Raw genomic sequence first — 27,801 nt, forward strand, 5'->3', positions numbered from 1 at the left:
CAGACCAACTCAATAACCTGCCACCAGCCAAACACCTGCTCTCGTGCATGCAGAAGAAAGTAAAAGGAAATGCCAGTTTCCTAACAGGAGGGATGCAAGTCTGGAGGAGTGTGATCTGCCTGGAAAATGAGAATGGTCACCCTCTAGTCCTTCAGCTTGAATGGAGACTTCCTAAACACACGTGCAGTCCACACCCAACTACTGACACAGCTTGGCCACACCCTGAAGCAAACGTGAAAATACCATCTCTACCTCTTGCCACCGCAAAGCTTTCAGAGGCTCATCTACTACTCTTTTTCTCCTGTTAGCAGAGACATCAGGGAAGGCATTCTGGGCCAGGAGGGAGATCTGACTGCAAGCGTGATCCCTACCTCTAACAGGCTGTAATTCAAAGTAAGCCCTGTTAGCTCACTGAGCCTCAGTTTCCCATCTGTGAAATGAAACCTGCAAAGATCTTTAAGGGTCTTTCTAGCTGTGATATTCTATGCTCTTTCTATGGCCAGTCGTGGCTTGGCTCCCACAGAGACCTGCTGAATGCCATACAGAGAAGCCCTGATCCATTCCAAGGGCAGCCCTTCCTCTTCTCCAAGGCTGGGATCTCCTGTTACTGTATGAGGTGGCCCGCAGAGAATGGCAGGGGAGACATATCTCCCCCACTGTTCAAGTCGTTTGGAATGGACGCAATAATCCTGTCCCTTCACAGCCCGCCCCCCCCCCCTCAGGCCAGGCCAGGCTGCCCAGGAAGTATCAGGCAGGGACTCAGATTGCAAAGATACATGGTGACACAGACATTGTACAAGCCCACAGGGATCCAGGCCAAGTATAGATAATGCTTCTACCAAGCATATATCATAATTGCTAGGTGTCTAAGAGCTCACTGTTCCAGGTACAACACTGTTCTTAGCTGCTTCCTCCAAATCCTTTGGTTAAAGGAATCCAGATACAACCATTAAGTAAAAGGAGAACTTGACTCCAAATCCCCTCATCTGTTTTATCCCTGAATCCCTCTTTCCTCCAGGCCTCTAGTACTCTCACTGAACACAGCGTCTGGGTCACGTCAGCTCCAGGGTGATCCCTGACACACGAAGGACTGCATGTCACCTCCACAGAGCTTTCCTCACTCTGGAGATCGAACACAGTGCCCCTGTCTGCTAGCTGCCCTGTACTCTTGCCTATGGGCTAGGCACTATGAGATGAAGGGGAAAGAACATGAAATCTGCAGTTGGAATCCCAGCTGTACCATCTAGGACAAGTTATAATCCTTATCCTCTTTGCATCTGTTTCTTCTCTATAAACTGGTGTCAGCAAAACTCACTTTGTAACAGCGTCCTGAGGATTAAGTTGCACCGCATGTGAAGTGCCTGGCCTACACCAGGTACTCAGAACAGGCACTCTTTTTATAAAGATTTCCCCAGCTCGCCGTAGAAGGCAGTTCCAGGCACAAAACATGTAACAGTTGGAGAAAGAAGTGATTTAAAACCAGAAGCTCTTTTGGCACTTTATTTGAAGTGAATTGGATTCTCTTTGGGTTAAGGAAGAGTTGACTTGTTCTTCTCTAAGAATTTTGCATTTGATCGCATAGATGCCATATCCATGGAGAGTTCTGATGTTACCATAAGGACCCTGAGGTCAGACACACACACAGACTCAGGTTTTCAGGTTGTCTGAAGCAAAACACGTCCCTAGCCAGACCAGATTGTCGTGGTTCTCCAGCTCAGTGACATATCACCTGGGGAGCTTTTCCACCCTATGGGTCTGACAGCCCCCTCCCAGACCACTTTCACCAGGGTCTCTGCTGGGTGGTGCCTGGATATCAGTACTCGTAAGAGCTCTCTGATGATTCTAACATGACATCCACTGGACCAGGACATCTCCAAAGCCCCTCTCGGCATCCTGGTGCCTACAACAATGTATGATTCAAAGTAGACACTTAGTGTATGTTTGATGCATAAGTTAGTGAAGATTCTGACTCACGTTTTTTGCTATTTCCCTATTCACAATGTATGCAGTAAAAGAAGAAAAGAAATAGTTGAATTGCAAGTAAGAATCCTGGAGCAGTGCTATCCAATGGAAATTTCTGCAATGATGGAAATGTTCTATATTCTGTGCTGTTCAATCCAGTAGCTATAAGCCACATGTGGCTCTTGAGCACTTGAAATGTGGCTAGTGTGACTAAGAACTGGATTTTTAATTTTATGTCTTGTGAATCAAATAGACACGTGTGACTTCTAGCCACCTTATTGGACAGTGCAGACACAGAGTGTCTGTCTTTCACAAACACACCTATAGCTATGCCCCTCCATGCCCCTCTTTGACTAACAGTGCCCTGTTTTCACGTAGGGTGATCTCCTGCCCCTACTACCTGAGGTCTTTTGGGGGCAGCTCATGAAGTTGTTCTGACCTTTTCCAGCCAAGGGGTGGGCCCAGAACCCTAACTCAGTCAACCAGACTCTCCTTTCTAGGAATCTGACTGTAGCTTCAGTGTCACAAGAAAATGAACTGGAGGGGCGCCTGGGTGGCACAGCGGTTAAGCGTCTGCCTTCGGCTCAGGACGTGATCCCGGCGTTGTGGGATCGAGCCCCACGTCAGGCTCCTCTGCTGTGAGCCTGCTTCTTCCTCTCCCACTCCCCCTGCTTGTGTTCCCCCTCTCGCTGGCTGTTTCTATCTCTGTCAAATAAATAAAATCTTTAAAAAAAAAAAAAAAGAAAGAAAATGAACTGGAGCAGATTAATACCAATGTTGATTCCCTCAGACACTGTGTATTAGTTTCCAGAACATTACTCCCTAGTGTGACAATAATAAGTGAGATATGATGTGACCTAGGCCTCGTTATCATCATCATCCCTCTCATCATCCAAGTACATCATCAGTACCTAGCAGCCCTGACATGCCGGCTCCTAACCTAGGTACTTAAGCTGCCTAGCTTCCCTGTGCATCGTTTCTCCATCTATAAAATGGAAATTAACTCATCCAAATTTCTTCCAGAGCTTTGGAAAGGCAGCCAAAAAATTAGTCATATGAGCTTTGAGCCAAATGAGGGAGTAACCAAAGTGTCAACAGAGGTATTGTTTCCTGGGTATAGGTTTGGGGAACCATGGGAGGGTTTGATGCAGGACCCATGATCTGGGCCCCTTTCACAAGCTGTGTGACCCCAGGCAAGATACTTGTCCTTTCTCAGCTTTCTGCTAAAATGAGATTGAGTAAAGCACATCCCTCTCTAGTTTCACCATTTTCTCACCTATTTGCATGCTCCTCCCACCTTGCCTGACACCTGTGTCCTCTTCCTTCTATGAATATATCCTAGAAAACTCTCTAGGTTAGACCATGCTGGCCTTGTAAGCAATTCATTTATTCTTTCCCCAGCAACCCACTTAACTGGCAAGTTGCCCAGGGTATGCACTCCCATAGCTTCCTGGACTAAGCTTCTGATAAAGCACTTGACTAGAATCATGTTTCACCATCTCTTCCAATAGTAGACCATAAGCCTTCCAAGGCAAATCTCACGTGCCTCTTGTTCATCACCGTTATCCCCAGTACCTTGTACAGAGCCAGGCACATACAAGGTGCTCAGGAACTACTTCCTGTTGGAATGTTTGACTAAAGACTCCAAATCCATTTTATTATTTATCATTTCAGGAAGTGTCATTTCACAGAATTAATCATCTAATGCTGTATAACAAAATACCCCAAAACTTACTGGCTTAAAACAACAACGATCGCTTCTTATCTCTCATTTTCTGTGGGAGAGAAATTCAGACAGGGCACAGCGACGTTGGCGTCTCTCTGCTCCATGTCTGCGACCTCGGCTGCAAGACTCAAAAGCTGGTGGTGGACTAATCTCAGCTCACCACTTATCAGATGAGTGATGCTGGTTGTGAGCTGAGAGCCTAGCTGGAGATGTCAGCCACAGCACCTCCTGTCCTCTCTCCATGTGGTGTGGGCTTCCTCACAGCATGGTGGCTAGGTTCAAGGGTGGCTGTCCTGAGAAAGTAAGAAAGAGACAGAAGGAACGTCTCCTTTTTATGACTTCAGCTTATGAGCTATATAGCATCACCTCTGCCATGTTCTTTCGTTAGAAGCCAGTCGCTAGTCCAGCCCAACTGGAGGGGAGGGGAATGAGCCAACATCTTTTGAAAAGAGAAGTGGTAAAGAACTTGCAAACATGTTTAAACTACCACAACCACTTAGCTGGCCCAAGAGGCAAAGTGCAGGGTGGAAAGGTAAGTGTCTGAAGAAGTAAGGCTTCCGTTCAAATTATTGGTTGTGTGAGCTTGGAGGAATCACTCTCTGAGACTCAATTTCCCCATCTGTACAATGAGTAGGTTGCAGTTGTTGGTGCCTGGTGGTTTTCATGCTCGGAGTCTTCTTGCCTCAGTGAGCCCAAGAGGATCTCCTCTTAACTGGCTTTCTTTAAGTCCCATGACCCTTCCCATCACTCATCACGCTTGGTTTCTGACCCTGGAAGCAGCAAGAGGTAGTTACTGGAGCTCAGGGGACCTAGGAAGTTCAGACACCAGGGATAACTTTAGGGAACAGATGAGGAACCACTGAGCACCTCCGGCTTCTCCAAGGCCTTCTCTGTCCCAGCCCAGGTGTAGACACCTCAGCTTGTCAGAGAGGGGGTGTGAGAAATGCAGCAGTTACAGGCAGCCCAGAGCCCAGGAATCTGCTTTACCCCCACAACACTGTCATTCATACTAACTCCTGTGGAAGAAAGGAGAGAAGTCTAAAAGCGCCCAGGGCTATCCGTCTCCTTCTCCTTTTGGAAAGTTCTTTCCCTCTGCTCCCTGTTCGTGCCTTTTCCGCGTTATGCTCTGTGGAGGGGAAGAAAAAGTTGCCTTGGGTCTCTGCAGTCCTGGGCCCACGCACAGCACACCTGGGCTGTACTTTCCCCTTCTTCTGAGCCGCCTGGACCCTGCAGGACCGTCGCCTCACACTCCCACGGGTCGCGCGGTCCCCAAACCCTGGGGCGCAGCAGCCCCTCTGCCCGGGGCGCGGGGGCGCCCACCGCCAGGTCCAGGGAAGCCAACTAGGGGCTAACCCCGCGCCTCCTCCTCCTACTGGAGCAGGTCTCGGGGTGGAACTGGGTAGCTTTTAACCCTATCGCTTCCAGAAGTCGTGACCCTAACCCCCAGATTTCCTCCTTTAAGGAGCCCGCAAGCCAGGAGGACTCTGCGCTCACCCGGTGTGACGAGCTCGGCTGACAGATGGGGAAACCGAGGCCCACTGAGGGAAGCGAGCTGTAGGATGTCCCGCAGGAAATTAGACTCTGACTCCTGTCTAGAACCGGTCCTCCAGGCCGGAGCTCTCGCTTCTACCCCCTGAGGGCCCCTGCGAGGTGCTTCCTTTAGGAAATTCCCGACCACGGGCCTCCCGAGCCCGGAATCTCCGTGCAGTTTGCGCTCCGAGCAGCACGCTGTGAACTTCCTCCGCGGCTCCGCGCCGGCTTCGCTGCGCCCTGAGAAAGAGGTGAGAGCGGAGCGGACGACCCCCTGCCTCCTAGAGATAACTTGGGGCACAGGGCTGGCCGCGGGAGGCGGAGGACCCGGCGGGAACGCGCTGGCCCTTTAAGGGGGGGACGGAGCGCATGCGCGGCGCGGGCCGGAGTCGAGCCCGGTGGGCGGCGGGCTGGCAGGGGACGCTCGCGGCCGGCGGCAGCTGGGCCCTGGGGCGGCGAGGGCGGTCGGCGGCGGCCGGAGCCTTGCGGAGAAGCCGCGCGGCGACCTGTGCGTGGACCCCGTGCTCGGGCGGCTGTTCTCCCCGGACTAGCGTAGCGCGCGCTCGCCGAGGCTTTGTCACTCGCCTGCAGCTCCGTCCTCGGGCTGTGGCTGCGCGAGCCTCGAGCCCTCCCCGTCCGGCGGTCCTTCCTCCTCCTCCTCCTCAGCGGGGGCAGCGGGAGCGCGAGCGGACCGCCGCGGAGCATCCTTCGCCCGGCCTGGCCGCGCCACCGCCCATGCCGCAGCCACTCCGAGGCTGCGACCGCGCGGCCGGAGCCCGCCGCTCGGTGACCTCAGCCTGGCCCCCGCGCGGCGCCCGAGTCGGCCCCGCTGAGCCCCGGGCCCGGCAGCGGGACCCGCGCCCCGCGATGGCTCGGCTGGCGCTGCGCGGCGCCGGGTGCCCGCTCTCCGCCCGCTGAGACGCGCCCGGCTGGGGACCGGCCTGGCCTTGGCGCTCCCCCCCGCGCCCTTCCCCCTTCTGGGAGCTGCGCTGCTGTTTCCCGGGGGCGAGGGGACGGGGGCCGAGACAAAGCCCACTTTGTGCGGGGAGTTGGCCGCGGGCGTGGAATGAGCGCGTCGGCGCGCGCCCCCTCCCCGCGCCCCGCCAGCTGCGAGTCTTGGCTCCCGGGCTCGTCGCGTTGAAGAAATCGCGCCCCCTCGCCACCCTCCGGTCCGGGGGTCCCGGCTCCGAGCTGATGCGGCCGGGAGTCGCCTCGGTACCCCCCGGAGCGCACGGTGCCGTGAGCGTGCGGTATTTTGGAGAGGAATTTGTTCTCTCCAAAACTAGGACTTGGGGCGCCGGGTCGGCCGGGGCATCGGTGCCTTGACCCTCTGTGGCCGCAGGTCGGAGCTGTCTGGCCTCAGTTTCCCTCCGACTTTTCTCCTCTCCGCAAGCCCAGACTGCTGCCGTCATTGTTCTCACTGTCAAATGAGGGAGCTTTGTGAAGGCTGCCAATTTGGGGTGTGTTCTCTTTATCCCGTTTCACAAAAAGAACAAAGCCTCTAAGGCTGACCCCGGACAACCATCTCTCTACCCCATACTTCACGTTGAGGCACTGATTTTTTTTTTCTTATCGAGTATTATTTTATTGTACAGGAGCCACGCCCTGGTTTCTTAAAGGCGCCTCTACTCTGTTTGGCCATGTGTTATCTTTGCAGCTGGTGTGTGGGAGGTCTCCTGTGAGCCGCCTATTTTTTCCTGCCTCCTGATATATACTCCCACCCCACCCCCACCCCCTGTCAAGGATTCGGGGATGCCAGGGGGGAAGAAGGTGGCCGGGGGTGGCAGCAGCGGTGCTGCCCCCACTGCCGCTGCCGCCCCCTCTGGTGTCAGACGTCTGGAGACCAGCGAAGGGGCCTCAGCCCAGAGAGATGATGAGCCAGAAGAGGAAGGGGAAGAGGACCTGCGAGATGGAGGCATCCCCTTCTTTGTCAACCGGGGTGGGCTGCCTGTGGACGAAGCCACCTGGGAAAGGATGTGGAAGCACGTGGCCAAGATCCACCCAGAGGGAGAGAAGGTGGCCCAGCGGATCCGTGGGGCCACAGACCTGCCCAAGGTGAGGGGTGTGTATGTGTGTGGGTTGGAGGGAGCAGTGGTGGTATCCAGGGTTTTAGTGATGTTGGGGCTGGGAGAACAAAACCACACTTTCCTTGGTGGGGTAGGGGACCACTGGCATGGTAAGATTTTAAAAATACAGACAGGTGGTACCCATCCAGAAGAATTTTCTCTCAGCTGCTACTGAGATTCTGTGAGGCCCACATGCCCTGTTTCCAGTAAGCGCTTCCCCATCTCTTTTTATTTTTTTAAGTTTATTTATTTAAATAATCTCTACACCCCAGTGGGGCTTGAACTCCTGACCCAGAGATCAAGAGTCACGTACTCTTCTGACCGAGCCAGCCAGGCGCCCCGTCTTCCATCTCTTTAAATACCCATGTTTTGTGGGCAGGGCAGCGGACGAACGGACGAGTACACCAGTGTGGCTTACATCTTATTTGCTAAGCCACTGAACTGTGAGCTGAGAGGTAATGGAGGACTAAGGAGGATACAGGGCTTCAGATGTTGAGAAAATATTTTCATGCCTCATCCCACTGAGGTCTCCGACAGCCTCGCAGAACAAGGGAGGTTTGGGGTCCCATTTTACAGATGGAAACTCAGGAACTCAGGGCCCCACAGCTAGTAAGTGGCCATAGAGCCAGGACTCAACCGCAGGTCTGCGGGTGCCATGTTCTCTACTCTGCTGGATGAGAGGGCAGTCAGAAAAGGGCCGTGGAGAGGAGTACAGGTAAATCATCTTTCCCTGTGGGGCTGGCTCCGTGATGGCTGTCCTTCAGTTGCGTCCCCCATGAAGGCAAGGCTGAGGCTGTGTCTCATTCATCTTTGTCTTTCCAGGGCTTTCTGTGCGCCTGGCACAGGACAGACACTGGCATGTGTTTGCTGAATGAAAGAGTGCTTGAGGTTTTCACATGCACAATTTTTGGGTTTTTTATCATTATGGTTGAGACTAAGGAAACACTCTCCCCAATGCAGAAATGCCCAAAGGAAACCACTTGGGGCAAAGGTCAGAGCCCAGTGCTTAGTTGTGCCTGCTCAGGTGAGAAGGGCTCCAGGGACAGTGGCCCTTAATGAGGAGTGGAGATGACCTGTTTTGTTTCATTTTTACCAAGTGATTGGTAGGGACATCAGAAACTGTCTTCCAGGAAAAGGGAATTCAGAGGTTGAAGGTGGAGCAAAGGCCTAGTATTTCCAGGGGAAATAAAATGTGGATTGATTTTGCATGGCGACATAATTGCCCTATGTAGAAACTTGGAATTTATGAAGCTCATCCCCTATGACTGGACATTGTTTCTAATATTTAATTCTTAAGATGAACACTGTGGCGAACGTTCTAAAACATACACTTGGGGGTCCATCTCCGATTATTTCCTTGGCGTAAATTCCTAGAAAGGGAGCATTGTGTCAAAGGATACAGATGTTGGTTTTGATCGCCTGCCTCTCTGTGTGAACTCAAGCAGGCCCTCGACCTACTTGAGCCAGTTTTCTCGCCTGTGCGATGGAGTGGCTTGTGGGGAAAATTCCGTGAGAGACAGTGTGGCAAAGCGTCTAACACACAGTAAAGTGCCAAGCCGCTAGTTGTTTTTGGATGTTTGTTACCCCTCTTCACATCGTCCCCCAGGAGGGGAGGCTAGATTTCACACGGTGTCGGCACCAGGAGGGCACAGCCACACGCTTCTCCCATGGCAGCAAGTCAGGGCTTAGCAGACAGCTCTCCAGCCGCCTTGCTTACGTCTAAATCGTCTAAATCGGGCTGTGGGAGAGTGTGAACGGTTCCCTGCCAGACCGCTACCGCTGCTGAGGACTAAAACGAATCTGAAATTCATTGGCGACTGGTCTGTAATCTCATCTTCTCATCCTCAACCTTCACATCTAAGGACCCCCGCGAAGAAATGAAGCTCTTGTCTGAGTGTGGAGGGGATGTCATGACTGACAGTCTGGTGGAGTGGAAGGGGTTTTGTGAACAGACTGTAAAAATTCCAAACTCGCCCTCCTTAAACCACGGGACAAAGGTCACAGACAGGGCACCTTCACTTCTGTATGAGGCTCCTCTTGGACCTTAGGATAGAAAGGAGCCCCAGAGTCTGGGAGGCACCAGGGGTGGGATCCCAGAGTGCCAACAGCAGAGACGACCGACCCCTGGGCGGGCCCCTCCCCGAGTGGCCGTGCCCTTGGAGGTGGCATAGAGGTATTCTCTGCAGGGGTCACATCATGGCGGGCCCAAGAGCTGTTTTGCTGGGATGGCATACTGTTTTAAAAGATCACTGGAGCCAAAATGTAAAATTGGGAGATTTCACATTAAGATCCAGATTTTGGGCATCTTTTCAGAAAATGAGAAGATCCGGAACAGAGAATCTGTGATCCCACATAGCAGCTGGCAACTGGAGCTGAGGACTCGTTCTCTCTCCCCCAACTGGCCACAGTCCCCACCACGCCTTCCCCACCTGTCTTCCTGCTTTGTGCTACCTGCCCGGCCCCTGCCCGTGGCTCAGCCTGGGAGCCCCGTAGTGTAGTGTGCTAAAAAGAGCTCGGCAGAAAAATCCAACATATTCAAATCCTGATTGTCTCGTAACTGCTTTTGGGTGAGGAAGCCCTGCCACCTCCTTGTGCCTCAGTGTCCTCAGCTGTAAAATGGGGTAGTAGGAATACCAGTGCCATGAGGGATTTGGGGAGGAATTGATGAAGTTGAGCATGTGAACCAGGTGAGCATGTAACGTGTGCCCAGCAAATGGAGCAAGTCCTGAGGGTGCATCGGTCACTCCCCAGGTCCCCCGGGGGAACATCCTTTAGAGCATGATACAGTTCATTGAAGGGCACCCCGTTTCGAGGAGGATCTCAGGTCCAGAAACAGTTCGTGTTCTTTCCTAAGAATCTCTCCTTGATGTTCCAAGCTGCCACCACCTTTAAAAGCTCAGGGGCCGCTCCTCCCAGACTCCGCGGCTGAAGGGCTTCTGACTGTGGCTCTGGCCCCAGAGGTCTTGCAGAATGGGAATTTGGACATCTCCTCCAAAAGGTAACACTGCCGGCATCAGAACGTGCTGACCAGTCGCTTTGGCCCACGCCATAGTAACGCTGAGCAGGAATCAAACCTTTGCCCTGTGCCGGTCCCTGCTCTAAGGCCTCGACGTGTAGCATCTCCATTATTCTACGAGGTTGGTTCTGTTATGCTGCCCATTTCACAAATGAGGCGTCTGAGGCACGGAGAGACGTTCAGGAACTTGATATCAGACAGTACACGGCAGAGCTGGGATTTGGGTCGTTCTGGTCTGGTTCTGACCGGCTCTATCAACCTTCAGACCATCCTGCCTTTTGCCCACACCTTCATCCGGCTGTTCCACCTCCCCGAAAAGCCTCCTTGTGCTGGTTGACGTGGACTCCACCAGGGAGAACGTCTTAATAGAGTTCAGGACTTTAGGGGTCGCGGAGCTGGGGTAACCCTTGGTAACGGAGTAGGCGTTGTCCCTGAAGAGATCTTGGTCGTGGATACCACTCACTGCCCCGTCCCCCACTTAACTACCCCTTGACATTTCCTGGCTCCTGGTTTGTAGCTGGGGGTCAGGGGGCTAAATCCAGGCTACCAGTCCTCAAGTGGGCCTGGCCATTTGGACGTACAGAATCCTGCGTATTTGTTTTTGAGCGAATGAGTTTGTATGCAAACGTTCAGAAGGACGGCGTCCTCACTGTCTTCACTGGTTAACACACGTAATGCGACTCGTATAGCTGGCCAGACGGCTCCTTCCAGCTAAGCCTCGGTGGTGGGTGGGGGCCTTTGAGGCCCCGCTTGTGAATCCCACATCTTTTTGGCCTCTCTTGTAGTCATTTCCTTCTTCCAGAGTAACCAGTCCCTAGATTCTCTATTTGGATGGCAGGCGATGCCCTGACCCAAGGCTGGCTCTGGTAAGCATCGGTGAAGGACCATCTGACTGGAGCTCCCTCCTTGTTTGGAGTGTCTCAAGGGAGGGCATATTTTCAGTCTCTAGCCAAAGCTCCTGGAAGTCCCCGGATGGCCTCACTCGAGAAGGGGACAACCCCCATGCCTCTGAGGGACCTTCCACCTGAGGAGGTCAGGTGCCGTGCTGTTCACAGTATATCATGAAGGAATTTTTCCAGTTCCTCTCCCACCTCCCCCCACCCCATATCCTGACATGGGGAAGGCAAGGCCAGGCCCTCAGAGAGTTCTGGAGCTCGTCTGGCACACAGTGGTCAGGCAGGAAGTGAGAGAGTGCCCCCGCCCCCCCCAATCCTGGGACTTTTATCCCCCTGGTGACTGTAAGTGGCTGCGTCAGTTTAGGCAGCAGTGTGATGTGAAAGGGGAAATAGCTTCCTCCAGAGAGAGGTGTCAGCTGCTCGGGACTGCCCAGACAGGAAGGAGGGGACCAGCAAGGAAGAGACAGGAAGTTCAGGCCGAGCTGTTGCTCCAGACTCGCCCAACCAGGCCTTCCCTCCTGCATCTTCACCCCTTAGCATGGGTAAGGGTCTGTCAGAGCCTGTCCTTTGTCCCCTTGTCAGCAGTGGCACCCCACACATGAGTGTACAGTGATCACTGGTGTGTCACCTCTCTCCACATTAGAGCCCCAGTCATGGCAGCCCTGTAATTTAAAAGGCTGTGCCCTGTGGGCTCAGCATCTCACGACAGGGAGAACCTCTCCTACCCCAGCCCTACCCCAAGTTCACACAGACAGGGCTCCTGCTCTGCCCTTTCACTCACACATACCCCTATCCGTGCAGACTGAGACTCTCCACAGCCCCAGCCTGCTGGGTGGGCTTCAAGTGGGCTGGGTGGGTGGGGGTAGAGGGAGAGAGGAAGAGGGGAGACCTCTCTGTGAGGAGCCTGAGGCCACCTCCCAGAAAGATGTCCTGGTGGCTGAGGGGGAGCCCAGACAGGTGGGCCTTGTTCCAGGAAGTCCGATTCTTCTACCTGAAGAAGTCAGTTCTGTAGCCCTGGAGAACCTCAGCTGGTGCTCCTCCTGGCCACCTCAGCCTCACGGACGTGTTGCAGCCAAACTGCTAGAATTCACGACTCCTGGCCTGGGAAGGGGGCTCCTGTGCCGCCATGAAACCCCTCCAAAGCAGCTAGGCCATGGCAAGTAGATCCCCAAGACCTGTCCCAAAACCTGTTCCTCCAGCCAGGGACCACTGAGCTATTCCTCAGCAGTTCGGGCTGCAGCTGGAAGGCCTGTGCCTTCCAACGCACTGTGATACCGGGGTGCATTCACCCTCACAGAAGGGGCACTCCCCCAGCCCAGGCAGGGCCCTGGGGGGAAGGGGACACCAGGTGGATCCATTTTGATCCAACACTTGAACCAGAGCAAACCCCAGATGCAAATGAACTCAGCCCCAGTATTTGACATTCTTGTTAAGCCTGGAAGTTAATGAATATTTAAGATTCAAAACAGCTGGTGAGCCAACCTGTGTTTTTCTAAAATTATGGAAGAAGTGTAAAATTGAAACATCAACGTAAGCTCCAAATTAGGAATGCTGTCAAGCACAAGGAGGGAGAGAAATGGCCTTGATGGGGGGCTTGACTAGAATCTCTGGAAGGAGTTGCTAAGGACAGAGGGTCAGGACAGGAGGGAAGGGGGGGCCTTCTCCAGGCGGCGGCTTCTCTGCAGGCGAATCCTGGGTGTTGGGTGGGCTGGAAGCTCCAGGGTGAGCCTCCCTCGTGTGACCAGAGCTCTTTCTCCGCCCCTAGATTCCCATACCGAGTGTGCCTACGTTCCAGCCGTCTACGCCTGTCCCTGAGCGCCTGGAAGCCGTGCAGCGCTACATCAGGGAGCTGCAGTATCCTCCCGGGTTCACGGTCACGGCCACCGTCTGGCTGGCGTGCTGGTCCGAAGAGCAGGGTGGGGCTTGTCCTCAGACAGGGCTGGAGAGGCATCAGCAGAGCGGCCCAATTCCGCAACGCCCAAGAGTGCCGTTCCCAGCACATCTCTGTGGCCGTCGAGTATGCCGGCACGGCCTGGCCGTGGGAGGGTTTTATCGGATGAGTGCCAGACCCACTCGGGCCTCTCCACCATCCACGTCTTCGTCCTCGTCCTCTGTGTGACAGGGTAGAGGTCTCCTGACAGCCCGCTGGTGAGATTGTCAAGCCTAGGTCCCCCAGCACAGACCTCCTCCTCTGTTGTCCATCCAAACCCGGCAGAAGGAGAGAGGGGAAGCCCCCTTGGGGCTGCTTAACAGCTGGTTTGAAAGGGCTGGGGGAGTCAGATGGAGGAGAAAAAGGATTTTACGCTCCAAGAGGTAACCTCTACATCTTGGAACGTTCATCTAGTTCTTTGCCTTTTTCTTCCCTTGTAGGAGGCCTACTGCCTAGCATGGAAAGACCTGACCCGCTGAGCCCAGTTCCCCAGTATCCCTGTTCTGGGCCTCTCCACCCCTTGTGCCTGCCCAGAGCTGTGTGTCCTGAGTCCTCTCCCTAGGCCCTTCCAGCTGCAGATGTGACAGAGATGGAAGGACCAGGCATGGGGCCTGAGCAGGAGAAAAGACAAACTCATTACTGGAAATCAGGTCCAGCCCTTCCAGTGTCCCAGTGGGGAAGTTGTGGCCCGAACTGGGGAAGGCGGTTGGCTCAGGAGCAGCACCGGGCAGTTTAGCTGCACCGGACCCCCACTCCAGCCTCCTGTCCAAGCACGTTGCTTCTCGGCTGGTTGGAAAACAGCGTGCTGCAAGGAGCTGTCCACTCTGTCCGTCACTTCCAGCCCTGGCTGGCCTGGCTGTCCCCTCCATAGCTCACAGCCATGGAGGGGAGAGCTGTGCTGGCCTGTCCTTTCCAATGTTCCAGTCTTGAGTGCCTTGTGGCAGCACTTCGTGGGGTTCTTACCCAGTCTGCACCCTGGGAGTGCTGAGCCCTGGGGTCTGGGGGATGGGTGGGGGCAGAGGCATGCAGCTCTTTCAGACCCAGCTAGGAAGCCCTTAACTGGCACCCGCAGGTACAATCACACAGGGACACAGTTCTTTGAAATTAAGAAGAGCAGACCTCTGACGGGGTAAGTTTGGGGAGCACCCTGTCTCTCCACACCCAGGCTAACAGAGCCCCCAGCCACGTTGGAGCGCCTGGGGAGAGGCAGGCAGGGACACTTCCCAGGGGAGCCAGCCAGTGGGGGCAAGTACCACCGAGGGGCTCTAAGGTTGTCCTAAAGGGGACCTCTTGCCCAAGATGAATATCCAGGGCTCCCTTGATGAAAAGGAAACCCCAACATCCATGCTAAGCTGGAACAGTGATGGGCAGCCCCCCAACCTGCCTTGATGATGACTTAGGGTGTCCCAGGCAGATGTCTAGCCTCATATTTCTCTCTCTCTCTCTCTCTGAATAAGAGATGAGCCTAGCAGGAGAGAGCCAGGCTTCCCATTCTCTCTTTTCCCTGCAACTTCCCGAGTACTCCCCCCCCACCCCAGGACTTGTCTGCTGCCCCGTTTGCCTTATTGAATGCTCTTCTAGTCATTTAGTACAAGGCCCAGTGTGTGAGAAACAGGGACCCCACAGGAGAGCACACTGCATCTCTCACTTCCCATTCCACCAGCCCTGTAGGCCCCTGGCTGGTTTCACCCCAAAGGCAGAGGAAGCTGTGAGTGCCACTGCTGGGTCTGGGGCCTTAGCCCAAAGTTTAGAACCTTGTGTTTTAAAAATTAATGTGAATTTTACACCCTTCTCCACACATAATCTGTCCATGTTTGTTTTCTTATGAAAAATACTTTAATGGTTTGTTTGCTAAATTACTTAATTACCCCTTCTCCAAAGCCCTGGGTAGAATCCAGCCTCTCTAGGCAGGAAGATTTGAATGTTCCTAGGGCTGGAAGCAGCATCCGATGAGGAGGAAGGAACCAGGCCTCGGGGATAGGCTGTCTCAAAGTGGCCTGAACTGCAAGTTCAGGAACAGGCTGGGTTGTCGCTGGGCAGCCAACTGCCTGAGATCCTGTTTGTCTAGGCCCTGGGCAGCAGGCCAGCCGCCGGGAGCGGGGGGGGGGGGGGGGGGGGCAGTTGTAATCAATTACAAGCTCTTCAGAGAAGCCATGGTTGAGTCAGGGATGTTCACTCTGCTCCGAAAGGGACAAGAGCACTGCCAAGGTCCCCCTTGGCATGCTTTTCCATTGGCTCCCACAACACCATCTTCATAGAAGGCCCCCAGCACCATGGGTGTTGAAGACCTGCCTACCAGGGTCTGCCTCCCCCCTTCATGCTCCCCTCTCCCAGAAGTCTTTGGAGTGAGAGAAGTCTGGGGTGGGAGGAGGAAGTGAAAGGAGGGTAGGAAAGGGGGAAGGGGCCTCCTTCCTTGTCTTTAGTGGCTGCCTCTTCTCCCACCACTCAGGCTCAGGACAGATTGGGGGCCTGAGACAGACAGCTGGGCCTGAGCTGGAAGGGAGGGGGCTCTCTGTCCTGTAGCACTTCTAAACCCCCTGCTCCCTCCTGCTGACGCTCCCCCACTGGAAGGGACTGGAGGCCGTGTCCTCATGGTTGTGCCTCCCTTCCCCCAGGCTGATGGACCTGGCCAAGGAAATGACCAAAGAGGCCCTGCCAATCAAATGCCTGGAAGCCGTGATCCTGGGAATGTATCCTTCCTTGGCCCTCGGAGACTAGGGGCAGGTGGGCTCAGCCTCTCTGGGCGCCAGCTTCCTCCTCTGGAAGGAGAGGGCTGAATGAGCTCCAAGGCCCTCCCAGAGGTCATGAACTTGGTCCCAAAGTGAAGGAGCTCTTGGGGGACTCAGTCCCCAGCACCTCAGTTGCTAACTTTCCAGGCTTATTAGGGAGATTTTTTTTTTTAAGATTTTATTTATTTGAGAGAGAGAGCATGAGCAGTGGGGAGGGGCAGAGGGAGAGGGAGAAGCAGGCTCCTGGCTGAGCAGAGGGCCCAACCCCGGGCTCTGTCCCTTCCTGGGATCATGACTTGAGCCAAAGGCAGATGCTTAACTGACTGAGCCACCCAGGCGCCCTTAGGCAGGTCTTTTTTGAGTTGTGTGGACACAGTGACTGTGTTCTCTGAACCCCCAAATCAGGGCATATTGTTTCACAAAGGCTATTGTCCCATTTCTGAGAACCAGATAGTCTGGGAGAAGCCATTTGAATGCCCAAATGTTGGCATTTCCAGGACACATTGATTCGTGGAGATGATGGATGGGGTCTTTGAAACAAAACTGCCTCTTTAAACAAGCAGAGTTTCTGGGTCACCCTCATCCAAAGGGCAGAACTGAGGCCTATAGCTGGGTCACCGGGGTAGGGAGGTAGGACAGACCAGCCCCGAGTCAGAGCAGGAGGGAGACAGGTGTTTATGGCCAGTTCTCTGTTCTAATTCGTCTGTGCTATAGCCTTTTGTTTTGTTTCATGACAGAAAATGTTAAGCTTTGTACAAACAACAATATAACGAATCCCATGTGCCCATCACTCAGTCTTACCAGTCCAAGGCCAGTCTTGACTCATCTCTGCCCAGCCCTCCCATCTCCTGCTTCCCATAGTACCGCCCAGCTCTTAAGTATTCTGTCTGCACCCCGCCCCCCCCCATGGTGGCAGCTTAGTGCTGCAGAGAGGGCAGGAGGCAAGCTGCCTAACAGAACAGGACTCCACTCCCTGGGACAGATCGGGGAGGAGAACATGATGGTCAGGCCAGGAGCTCAGCTTCTGCAAAAGGACTGTGATCCAAGGGGGCATTCCCCCGACCCCTCATGGACACACCTACCTGAAATTATACAAAGGGACCCCAGGGACGCCTCCTCAGTCCCCCTCCCGCAGAGGCCCCGAGAGCTAACCCCACAGTGGTGGTGGTTTGCTGAGAGGCAGGCCTCCTCCCTAGAGCCTGAGAAGCCTGGCCCTGCCCAAAGGGTTCTTTATGGGGAAGTGCCCGAGGCCAGCCTGCGAACTTGAGGCCACTGCCGGTGCCTCCTTCATGACCCGCATTCTCTTCAGGGGCCACACACACCAGAGTGGAGGCTCCCACCTACACTGCAGCAGGGAGAGGAGGGAGCAGCTCCCGTCCTGGGGCCCCTCCCCGTGGTCCCCACAGAACGGCCACAGCCCCCTTGTTTGCTGCACACACAGCGGACGCTCTACTGAGTTTGTTCCCCTGCGGCCTCCTTGCTGCACCCCGAGCGTGGGCCTGGTTCATCTCTGCGTCCTCAGGCACTTGCAAGGAGTCGGGCTCAGTAAGTTCCGAAGGGACCGAGAGTACACACTTCGGGGGCAGGCTGACCTGGACCTGAATCCTAGCTCTGCAGCTTACTGACTATGTGACCCCAAGGAAGTGCCTTAACATCTCTGAGCCTGGGAGTCCTCCCCTGCCAAAAGGGCATGCTGGTCGTGCCTGTCGCGAAAGGCCGTTAGGACAGCTGGACAAGTCATTGCATGGAGGACACTTGGCGCGGTGCCTGTACGGGCTATCCGCTCCAAGCTCTTATCTGGTCATCTCCTTCCACTCATTTGTTCAAGGAGAGTTCACTGAGTAACTATTAGGTGCCTGGGTCTGGGCTGAGCCCCAGACATGCATCAAGGAACGTGGTCAGACAAGGTCCCTGCTCTCAGGAGTTTGCGTTCTAGCCGGGGACACACAAAAAAGCTAGTAGACAAAGAAGTAAGTAAAATCGTTACAGTTTGTGGTGAGTGTGTCATGGAGGAAGGAAACGGGAGAGCTGACCTGCCTTAGGAGGGGAGGTCAGCCATGACGGCTGAGCCAGTGGCCTGAGAGGGGCCGGCCAAGGTGGACGGGGACGAGCCCTCTGGTCAAAGGGAAGAGCTGGTGCAGAAGGTCCTGGGTGGGAAATCCAGGATGGAGAGACCGAACGAGTGCGGCAGGCGGGGTGAGAGGTCGGAGTGCGCAGCCGGGCCAGGCCGGGTCGGGGTCCTGGGCCAGGGGAGCCTGGCTGTGTGTTTTGGGGGGCAGCAGTGAGAGAAAGAGAACAGAACTGTCTGCATCTGGGAGGAAGTGTACGTGTGAAAGAGAAAACGTGAGAGAGTGTGTCTGAGAGCCAGCGGAGGGGCGGGTGAGCGGAAATGTGTGCGACTGACAGAAGGAGGAGGGAGGGAGACAGGGGTGCGGGCGGCGGGCCTCGCTCATCCCTCCTTCCACCACAAAGCTCTGGAGAGCCCTGCAGTGTGCCGTGGGGAGCTCACTGTTAGCTCTTAATACTTTGTGAGGCCTGCTTGACAGCCTAGCAGCCGCACCGAGGAGCCTACAGGTGACTTTAGGGAGCACCTACTGCAGGCGGGCTGCGGGCGGGAGGACGGGGTCCGGGATGGGATGGGGGGCGGCCCCGGCGCCTCTGCGGGCTGTTTCCTTAGCCGGGCTGGCGGGCCCAGTTACCTCACCAACAGCATGCCCACCCTGGAGCGCTTCCCCATCAGCTTCAAGACCTACTTCTCAGGGAACTACTTCCGCCACATCGTGCTGGGGGTGAACTGCGGCGGCCGCTACGGGGCGCTGGGCATGAGCCGGCGCGAGGACCTGATGTACAAGCCGCCGGCCTTCCGCACGCTCAGCGAGCTCGTGCTCGACTACGAGGCCGCCTACGGCCGCTGCTGGCACGTGCTGAAGAAGGTGAAGCTGGGCCAGTGCGTGTCCCACGACCCGCACAGCGTGGAGCAGATCGAGTGGAAGCACTCGGTGCTGGACGTGGAGAGGCTGGGCCGCGAGGACTTCCGCAAGGAGCTGGAGCGCCACGCCCGCGACATGCGGCTCAAGGTCAGTGCCCGGCTGCCCTGGGCCCGGCTCTGGAAATGGGAGGGCTGCCGCTTCCTAGCGCGCCGCTTCGGGGAACGTCACCAACCCCCTCAGCTGGGCCCCCACCCCAGCAGAGGTGGAGCGACGCTCAAGGGAGGTGATGGGGGTGGAGAGGCCATGCAGTCTGGCCAGCCAGGGAGGGCTCGGGAAGGAAGCAGCAGGTGACCTGGGTGTGGGTGGAGGGGGGATTCTGCCACCTGGGGAGAAGGGCAGGGGTGCCAAGCTCTGGGGGAGCCATTGGTTGGGAAATCATGGGCTGTCTGGAGGGAAAGGTAGAGCCAGGAGTAAGGAACCTCCATCAGTCCTGCATATCCTGACCCTTGACCTCCCAAACTCCTAATTCAATAAAGGACTAGGAGGAAGTCAGAAAAAGGAAGGAAGTCATACCATGGGAAGACAATGAGGGTGGTCGTTCCTTCTCCCTCTTTCCCACCTGCAAAGAACAGGAGGGCCAGAGGCTGTTGCCTCCCAGCAGGTGGGCTGAGTTGCTGAGAAGCTTGCCCACCCCCAGCCTTACAGTGGGCAGAATCTTGGCCTCTCTTTGGGTCCCCCTGGACTTTGTGCCTCCCCTGGTGCCTGCCTGGCCCTTCCTGGGTGTTCAGCCCTTCCCCATTGCTTGGTCACTATTGAACCCAGGAGACAGCTGGTGGCAGTTAGGAGCTCAATTTTTGGGGCAGGAAACTGAGGTACAAGGGAGCCCAGGAGCTTGCAGACAGGCGATGAGGTGATCAGACAGGCACTCAGTCTCGAGATGGGGAACGCAGGCACATCACAGGTGCCGGCAGTGCCCCGGCAGGGCGGGTCAGAGTTTGGCTGCCCTGCCTTGTCAGGCCCCAGGCACGACCTTGTGCAGTGACAGCACCTTCCCCCAGAGTAGAAGCCAGCTGCAGTGACCCTGCACGGCTGTGGGGGGCTGGCCCTCCCCTGCGAATCACTGGCTGTCCTGGCTCCTGCTGTGGGAGTCGTAGGGGTCTTCAAGGGAACAGGCTGGACCTAGAGTTGGCACCAAGGATTACCTATTCTTCAGCGCTGCGATTCCCAATCTATGTGGCGCTAAGGACTCCCCACTTTATTTGCCCCTCTCCAGCATCCCCACCGTATACCCCATGTTGTAAAATTCAGGTCAAGCTGATCATGCCATATAAAAGATGTTTCATTTGCTTTCCTCCTTTTTTCTTAACATACACAGCTGCCAGTCTGAGCTTCTGCTTGGCTCAAGATAACCAATGTCCCCCTTGGGACTCGTAGGATCCCAGCCCAGAACGCGGACATGGGCTGCTTCCCCAGCTGTTGCATTTACATGCCATGGGTAAATGGCCCTTTTCTCGAGGGCATCTTACAGTATCACAAAGCTCAGTGACTAACCCCTAAGTGCAAGCTGGCCGGCTGAGGAACCCTTGCCCCCGCAGCAGGTGGGCTGAGTTGCTGAGAAGCTTGCGGCTTCTGGGGTGACCCCGGAAACAGGGCGGCCTCGGGCAGGAGGGACTCTGGGGAAGCCCTAAGTGTGTCTTTGTTTCTTCCTTCACACCAAGATTGGCAAAGGGACCGGCCCTCCCTCCCCCACCAAGGACCGGAAGAAGGACGTTTCCTCCCCGCAGCGGGGCCAGTCCAGCCCCCACCGCAGGAACAGCCGCAGCGAAAGGCGGTAAGGGATGGGGTGATGGGGTCATGCCTGGGGAAGCCAGAAGGCGACTTTTCCCTCTCATCTTCTAGATCCTCGCGTTTTTCTCACCCTTTTCCCACTGTTCCTTTTTTTGCACTCCCCTCCCCTCCCCGCCAGAGGGAGGTGATGTGGGTTGGTGGGTTGCTGTCCCATTTCCCCAAGGGAAAACCACGCACACTGGCCCACTGGCTGCCGTGCCCGAGTAAGCGGGCCCACACGGAGGGTCGGAGGCAGCTTCTGCAGGAGGGAGGCGGGGAGGGGTGGGCTCCTGCCAGACGATGAGTTCTCCCGGCAACGCCACTGGGAAAGGTTAACATCAGATGGCGGCTGGTGGGTGGCTTTGAACCTCACTTTTGCCCCTGCAAGTCTGGTGCTTGCCTCCATCTAGATGGCAGAAACATCCCATTAAAATACCAGGCCGCCTCCTCTCCTTTGTCTCCTACCCGTTGGTCTGGCTCTCGCCTTAATATCATTATCATTCAGGAGTCGCAGCTCCAGGATGATTAAGGGGCACAAGCAGGCTTCCCGTGGGCAGTGTCATTCCCTTCAACCGGAGAGGCTTTGGTAGGGAACAGGTTCCCAGTGCAGAGGGTTACACAGTTAAGCTGTTCAGCCAGCCACAGAGGAGGGGGCCTCCAGCAGAGAGCAGGAGCCTGTAAGAGAGTTTCGGGACCACATGCAGGACAGCACAGGCAGATCGGGGTTCCAGGAACACACTCCCACATGGACTTTGCTACTGCCTTTGGGGCACCTTGAAGAATGGAGGGGGCTACCAGGAGCAGCCGCTGTTTGTTCCCTCCTCGCCCACTTTCCTGCCAAGCCACTCACCCCTACCCCTTCTCCATTCTCTTTTCCTTGCAGGCCATCGGGGGAGAAGAAGCCTTCTGAGCCCAAAGCCATGCCAGACCTCAATGGGTACCAGATCCGCGTGTGAGGCCTGTGGCAGTACCCCAGCCTCGCCACTTCTGGGAGCCAGGATCCATCTGCCAGAACCAGCCTCGTTCGTGGGGAGGGAGGGGCTGGTGATGGGGGGCAGGGCAAGAGGCAGCAGGAAGAGCCTGTCTCAGCTCAGCCACCCAAGCTGCTGCCCCTCCCCCTGGGCCAAGACCCCTAACTTTGGGCCAAGAAGCAGTTAGTATTTTATTTGGAGTTTTTAACCCGATAACTGAAGTTTAAAGTGTTTGGGGAAAACTTAAAAAACTAATGGATCTGCCCATCGGCAGAAGGCCAGTGCTTGGGAGATCTAAGTACCACAAGGTTGGGCAAGGAGGGGTTGCTGGCTCTGCTGGCATCTCTCTGGGACTTGAATCCATCCCGTCTGTGGGAAATCTCCGCTGAGCCTGTGGCAGGCTGGGGGTGGGGTGCGGGGAGGGATGGAGGTGTTCCTCCAGTTCTGCCTGCCCTGGCAGAATCTTGACCCAGGGTACGGGAAGCAGGGTAGAAATCATCCTGGGAAAGGTCTGTGCGGCCAGTATCAGGAGCTTGGCACAAGGCCACATCTGCCCCAAGAGCAGAGCCCATGAGCCCTCGTGCCCTTTTGGCGCATGGACAGTGCTATGCGGGCTGAAGGAAAACCCAGGGGAGCCCACTGGGGGAAGAGATCCCAGACCCCTACCTGGTCTCCTCACTTAGTCCAGCTTTGCCTGTTGCTGGAGCTGAGGGCTGTCTGCAGAGGGGCTGGGCTTTGCCAAAGGCCCACAGCTGTACTGGGCTCAGCATGACTGTGGGGACTGAGCAGACCTGGTGGGTCCAGGAACTGTGGCCGGGGGACAGTCAGGCCTGGGGCTAACCCCTGGCAGTCCCCAAGGGTTGGGGGAGGCACTGCTACTCCCCCCTTTCTGTTACCTCAGTCCTTGCTGTGAAAAGGAAGACCTGCTCAGGATGCTTGTGCCTCGGGCCTGTCACCCCTCATTTAGCAGCCCCCTAGGTTTGGGGGCACCAGTGATGATCAGGCCTGTGGCGTGTGGCTGGTCAGGGAAGAATGTGAGCAGCTGCACAGTCTGCCTGTCAAGTGCGAGATCCCTGGCGGGCAAGTAAGAAGTGGAAAGAAGTTGGCAAGGTTGAGAGAAGGTTCTAGAGGCTCAAGCAACAAGGAGGTGGTAGGGCAAGGGTGCAGCTGGCCACCACGGAGGAGCAGAGCCTGGGAACTGGGCAGTGTAAGTGAGAAAAGGATGTGGGGGAGAGTTTCGAATCAGGCTGCTTGAGGCATATGAGTTGTCTGCTGCTGGAAGTATCCAAGCAAAGCCTGGATGGCTACTTGCGGGAAGCTGTAGAGAGGATTCAGATTATGGAAGCGTAGCTGGAGAAGATGACCGTTAAGGTTTCTTTTCACTGAGAGGCTAGGATTCAGCCAGGGCCTGGCCCTGGAAAAGGGAGGACCAGAACTAGAGTGGTAAGCTCGCACGTCCACAGGGCCAGCCACGGATTCGAAGGAGGGCTGCGGGGCTGGGTGGGCACAGGGGCCGACTGAAGCGGCTGCTGCTGCCAGCTATTCTCAGAGAGGGGCCCTGCATCGCCAGATGGTCTGATTTTCTTTTCAGAAGCCAGAACTCTGGATTTTTATGTGAAATATCCTGACTTTTAAATGTTGGCAATCAGTTCAGAAAATGTAAAAACCCATGAAAGAGAATGCCAGTTTGTAATCTCTGAGGTAGAGAGAGAGCGCGAGCTTGTGCTGGGTAGAAGTCCACTGAGATGCTTTGAGGTGGAAATCGCGAAAGTTCTAGGCTTCCCAGGGCAGGCTGGGCCAGGGCAGAGTCCTCGCCACTGAAGCTGCTCCCAGAGAGGGCAGCTGGCCCATGTTTGTCTTCCTCTCTCTCCTTGCAGACCAGAGACCCACCAGGGTCACCAGCGGGGGTGGGGTGAAGATTGCGCAACTCCCAGCCTGCCGGGGAGATGGATGGGGTGTGAGAAATGGAGGAGGAGGGAGGGAGACAGGATGCCTTTGCCAATGCGAGCGCCCATCAGGGAAGCACCAGGGGCTGGCAGCTCTTCACACCAGCAGCTTCTGGCCCAGAGCCAGGCCCAGCAGGAAGCCAGCTGGGCAATCCCTTGGGTTCCTCAGGGGTCACTAGGCCCTGGGGAAGCACCTAACTTGCCCCTGGACTATACCCCAGCTAGACCCGATTCAAGGGCCACTGTGACCCCTGACTCACCATCCCATCCCATCCCAGTTCTCAGGGTGTGGGGTGGTGGTTCCCACATTCCCCACATTGGCCTGAGGCAGAGATGGCTCACTTTGGGAGGCGTGCAGCTGACAACGAACTAGGCCTTTTCCAGGTCTACATGTGGGTGCCTCGTGCAAGCTACTCATCAGCAGGGGAGGGGACTCAGACACCCCTGTAGACCCCAGGGCTTGAGGGAAGACATGTGAGAGGGGACTGGGGTCAGGGAAACAGGAGGAAACTGCTCAACCCACAGGTTCTTTCCCCAAAACCGTCTGGGGAGAAGGAAGTGGAATGAGGCCCACTCCTGTTGCTGCCTGCAAGAGGGAGCCTATCACCCTGAGCCGATAGCCCCCAGCCTTTCCTTTCCTCGCTGAGACCTCGGGCCTGTGGAGGCCACCACAGGATACAGCGGTGCTTTTTAATTTATTTTTAACATTTTCTCATATGTAGCAACCCCTCCTCCCCTCCTGAGCGTGTTTACACAGGCTCTGCTCCCTGGGGCTGGCCTGACTGCAGAGTTTCTGGGGAGGCAGAGGACTTTGGGGCCTTAGTCACCATCCTTGGTTTCACCTCATCTCACTTCCTGTGAGGAACAGGGGCCTGGCTCCTGACTCAGGACTGCCTTCCAGCACTCAGTGGGGGCGCCTCTGCCCCCAGAAGTGGGGGCTGCTGGCCAAGGAGGCCCCAAGGTGAGGTCAGAAAAAGCTGCTTAATGAATGTGGGTCAGGGTGGCAGTGATTGTTCCCCAAAGCCCGGCTCCTTGTGCTCAGTGCCAGCTCAGAACCCTGGGAAACTGGGTTTAGAGAGCCTTCCTACCCACCTAACTGCCAGTCCTCTCCCTCCCATGGCCTCAACACAGTCAGTTCCCCTTACCCATCACGCCAGACTCCATCCTTCCTGGGCATGGCCATGGGGGGAGGGTAGCAGCTCCCTGGCCTGGGTGCCATGAAGCCTAGGGCCAGGGTTCCAAGGAGAAGAAAGGGCCCAGAGGTTGGCTGTGTCTGGTTTCTGGCCCTCTCTGTCAGCACACACCCCATTCCTTCCATCTTGAACCTGACCTTCTGGCTATGAGACAGGGTCCAGTTCTGGTCAGCAGCGTGCCCATAGGCCCTTGTGTCTGTGTGTACCTGGGTCTCCTGCCTGGGTGGCTTTCTAGCTTTGATGCACCAACATCCCCAGGCCCACCCTCTGGCCTCCAAGTGCAGGAAAGTGCAAGCTGGGCCGGCATACTGACTGTGTTCTTTGTGCCAGAGCACCCCTGTGCTGAAATTTCCATTCATTCTGCTGAGAAACCAGCTGAAGGGTGGGAGGGGGCCTACCCCAAGCCACGCAGGGCTGCTGTGGTGCTAGCTGCAAGCCCATCAGTGTTGACCCCTTGCCACATCCTGGTGCTCCTGAGTCCCAAGTTCCCCTCTCTCTCAGGTGGACTTGGCCTAGGGGCCTGGTGATGGGGGCCACCCCTCCCTTAAGCTTTGTGTTGGGCTGCCTGTGGGACCAGACTTTGTCCTTCCTGCTCTTCCCATGTCAGTATTGCTCCCTCCTCTCTCACTTTTACACCCCTCTCATTGCTGTGCTCACTTTTTCCCTAAAATGAATAAAGGCTCCCCGGCTCCGGTTGCACGGGCTGGGCAGAAACCACATGGAAGACTTGTCTCTTTTCCCCTGGGAGCTGGGGCTGGAGCCCACCAGTGTCAGCCTCCCGTGGCTCCGGGAAGAACCTGACCAGAAGTTAGGGGAGCCCCAAACCAGCCAATGGGAAACCTTTAGGCCCCTGCAGTCATTTAACTTCTGGGGTCCCAGACTATCACCCTCAGCCTGCCTAAGCCACTCTGCTCTGTGAACCCTAATCTGGGAGATCTCTCCTGCTGGCTGTAAATGAACCCTTCTCCTTCACACAGCCAGCTTGAACCCCACAGGCCGGCATCTGCTCCTCCCATCCCAGTTCCCAGCAGTCCCCCAGGAACAGAGGAGGAAGGATGAGTGATCCCCTAGGAGGAAAGGTTATTTCAGGCAGACACAGCAACAAGGATCTGAAGTCCCTTCTCAGCACAGCTGCCCACAGTCTCAGCACAGAACCTATGGTGGCTAAAGCCTCCGCTTGGAGAACATCTCTGGTTCCACCCATCACCCCTGCTCCCTCCAGCTCCAGGCCCCCTCCCATGCTTTAAGACTAGCCCAACCATTGCAACCAGACTTGCATGGAAATAGCTTTTAGACCCCACAGCCTTAGTTTTCACCTGTCCCCTTCCTTCCTATGCTCTCCTTTCATTCAGCTGAGAGTAAAACCAGGGCTTATAAGAAGAGGTAGTGTATTTCCTCTTCCTTATTCCAGCCAATCTCCATAAAGTCCTGTGCTAAACAGCGAGACTCCCTCACCTTCAGGGGCGTGGTAGTAAAGCATGGCAGCTAGGAAGAGGAGAGGCAGCCTGTTGGAATCCATGAACATCTTAGACTGTAAATCATCCAGAGAGGCAGTTTTGTTACTTACAGCCTCATTTAAGTCCAGTTTAAATAATACCCAAAAAAGACCTTTCAGTAAAGGTAACCAGAATCTGTGAATAAAGTGGATTGTATGCCTTCACCCAAAGGCAACATTATAACATACACATTCAAGTCCAGCTAAAATACCCAGCCAAGGGCCTGTGGGTAGACCTCGGTGACATGGGCTCATTCACAGCAGGGCCCCTGGATTGCTGGTGCACAAATGAGGGCTGGGTCAGTGCTGGGACCAGAGCCTGTCATGAGTCCAGCAGGCTTATTGCGGACACTGCTTAGAATTGACAGGTAAATGTCACCGTGGACTTCCGGGAGAATCAGGACCCAGCTTACAGGGTGGGGGTGGGGGGTTACCTCATTTACTGCTGCCCTGTTTCTTCCAGGCTCTCAGCATGTCCCAGCCTCATTCAGGCACATGACTAATTTGTGTTGGACTTCTGGATGCAGGTGGCATGTCTTGGAGCCCTGAACATGAAGAGATTGAAAGCCCTGCCACTCCCATCTGCCAGGATCTAACCTCTCGACGACCACTCTGGAGGGCAGTAGTGACAAGAAGAGGTGGTCATAGCAAAGACCAAACCAACTGGCCCCGATATGGGCTTCCTGGTAACCCTTAGTGTTTGCCAAGGGGGTGAGGGGACCAGCTCCTGGGGCTTGGCAGGTGGTGGAGGTAGGCCACCTCAGGTCGGCTGGAGGGACAGCTGTCTGGAGATATGCACTTCCTCCAACCCTCAACAAGAAAGGGCTTGGTCGTGGGAAAGACAAAACCTCCAAGAATTTAAGTGTAGAGACTCCAGTCCTCTCTCCACAGCTGTGTGAGGCCTCAGCAGCAGAGGACCTGAGAAGGGATGGGCCGAAGGCAGAGTCGCCTGGGAAATGCATTCAGTTCACATTCTCCTAACCGGGGTGAGAGCTGCACCCTACCAGGCTCTCATCTGGCTGGTCCTTGCCTAGAACAGTTTTGTTTTGCGCATTTGCTCAGGAGGGGGATGGAGCACCAGGATGAGGCTGGAAGTGTTGGCCGCAGGTCCACTCTCTCCTCAGATGGAAACTAGAGGAGGGGGGCCCCTCCAACTCCTGGGAGAAGAGAGGCCACACTGCGCATTACATAACCAATCAAAAAACAAGCCTCCAGGGCGCCTGGGTGGCACAGCGGTTAAGCGTATGCCTTCGGCTCAGGGCGTGATCCCGGCGTTCTGGGATCGAGCCCCACATCAGGCTCCTCCGCTATGAGCCTGCTTCTTCCTCTCCCACTCCCTCTGCTTGTGTTCCCTGTCTCGCTGGCTGTCTCTATCTCTGTCAAATAAATAAATAAAATCTTTAAAAAAAAAAAAAAAACAAGCCTCCAGTTAGTCCTTACACCAGCGCAAGAACTGGGGAGAAAAACAAAGTTTAAAAACAGAAGCCAGCAGCAGGCTGGTTGGTCATTTCCCTTCTCTCAGGCCCACCCCCCATGGGTCCGCCTTACAAGGTAACCTGTGTCTCCTACTCTGGGAAAGGCTGT

At 55.6% G+C, this 27,801-nt stretch overlaps 1 protein-coding gene across 4 annotated transcripts; it reads left to right on the forward strand.

Moving 5' to 3' along the window:
• The first annotated feature begins 5,295 nt into the window (after positions 1-5,295).
• On the forward strand, positions 5,296-27,629 carry VASH1 (vasohibin 1). Of its 4 annotated transcripts, XR_015721825.1 has the most exons (9): positions 6,505-7,273; positions 12,962-13,050; positions 14,199-14,255; positions 15,742-15,816; positions 18,551-18,932; positions 20,504-20,616; positions 21,496-21,765; positions 26,479-26,585; positions 26,745-27,626. XR_015721825.1 is itself a non-coding variant. In XM_045807755.2 (8 exons), the coding sequence occupies exons 2-8, from the start codon at positions 6,971-6,973 to the stop codon at positions 21,566-21,568; spliced, it is 1,092 nt and encodes a 363-aa protein (XP_045663711.1). In that variant the 5' UTR covers positions 5,296-5,469; positions 6,962-6,970; the 3' UTR covers positions 21,569-25,441. The 4 variants fall into 4 exon arrangements, 2 of the variants coding, with proteins under 2 accessions (XP_045663711.1, XP_045663710.1); XM_045807755.2 differs by lacking the exons at positions 26,479-26,585; positions 26,745-27,626 and adding an exon at positions 5,296-5,469 and having other exon boundaries at positions 6,962-7,273; positions 21,496-25,441; XR_015721824.1 differs by having other exon boundaries at positions 26,479-27,629.
• The last annotated feature ends 172 nt before the right edge of the window (positions 27,630-27,801 follow it).

The sequence above is a fragment of the Ursus americanus genome, chromosome 26 (genome assembly GCF_024610735.1).
Source record: "Ursus americanus isolate L20-20 chromosome 26, mUrsAme1.1.p, whole genome shotgun sequence".
NCBI classification, from domain to species: domain Eukaryota; kingdom Metazoa; phylum Chordata; class Mammalia; order Carnivora; family Ursidae; genus Ursus; species Ursus americanus.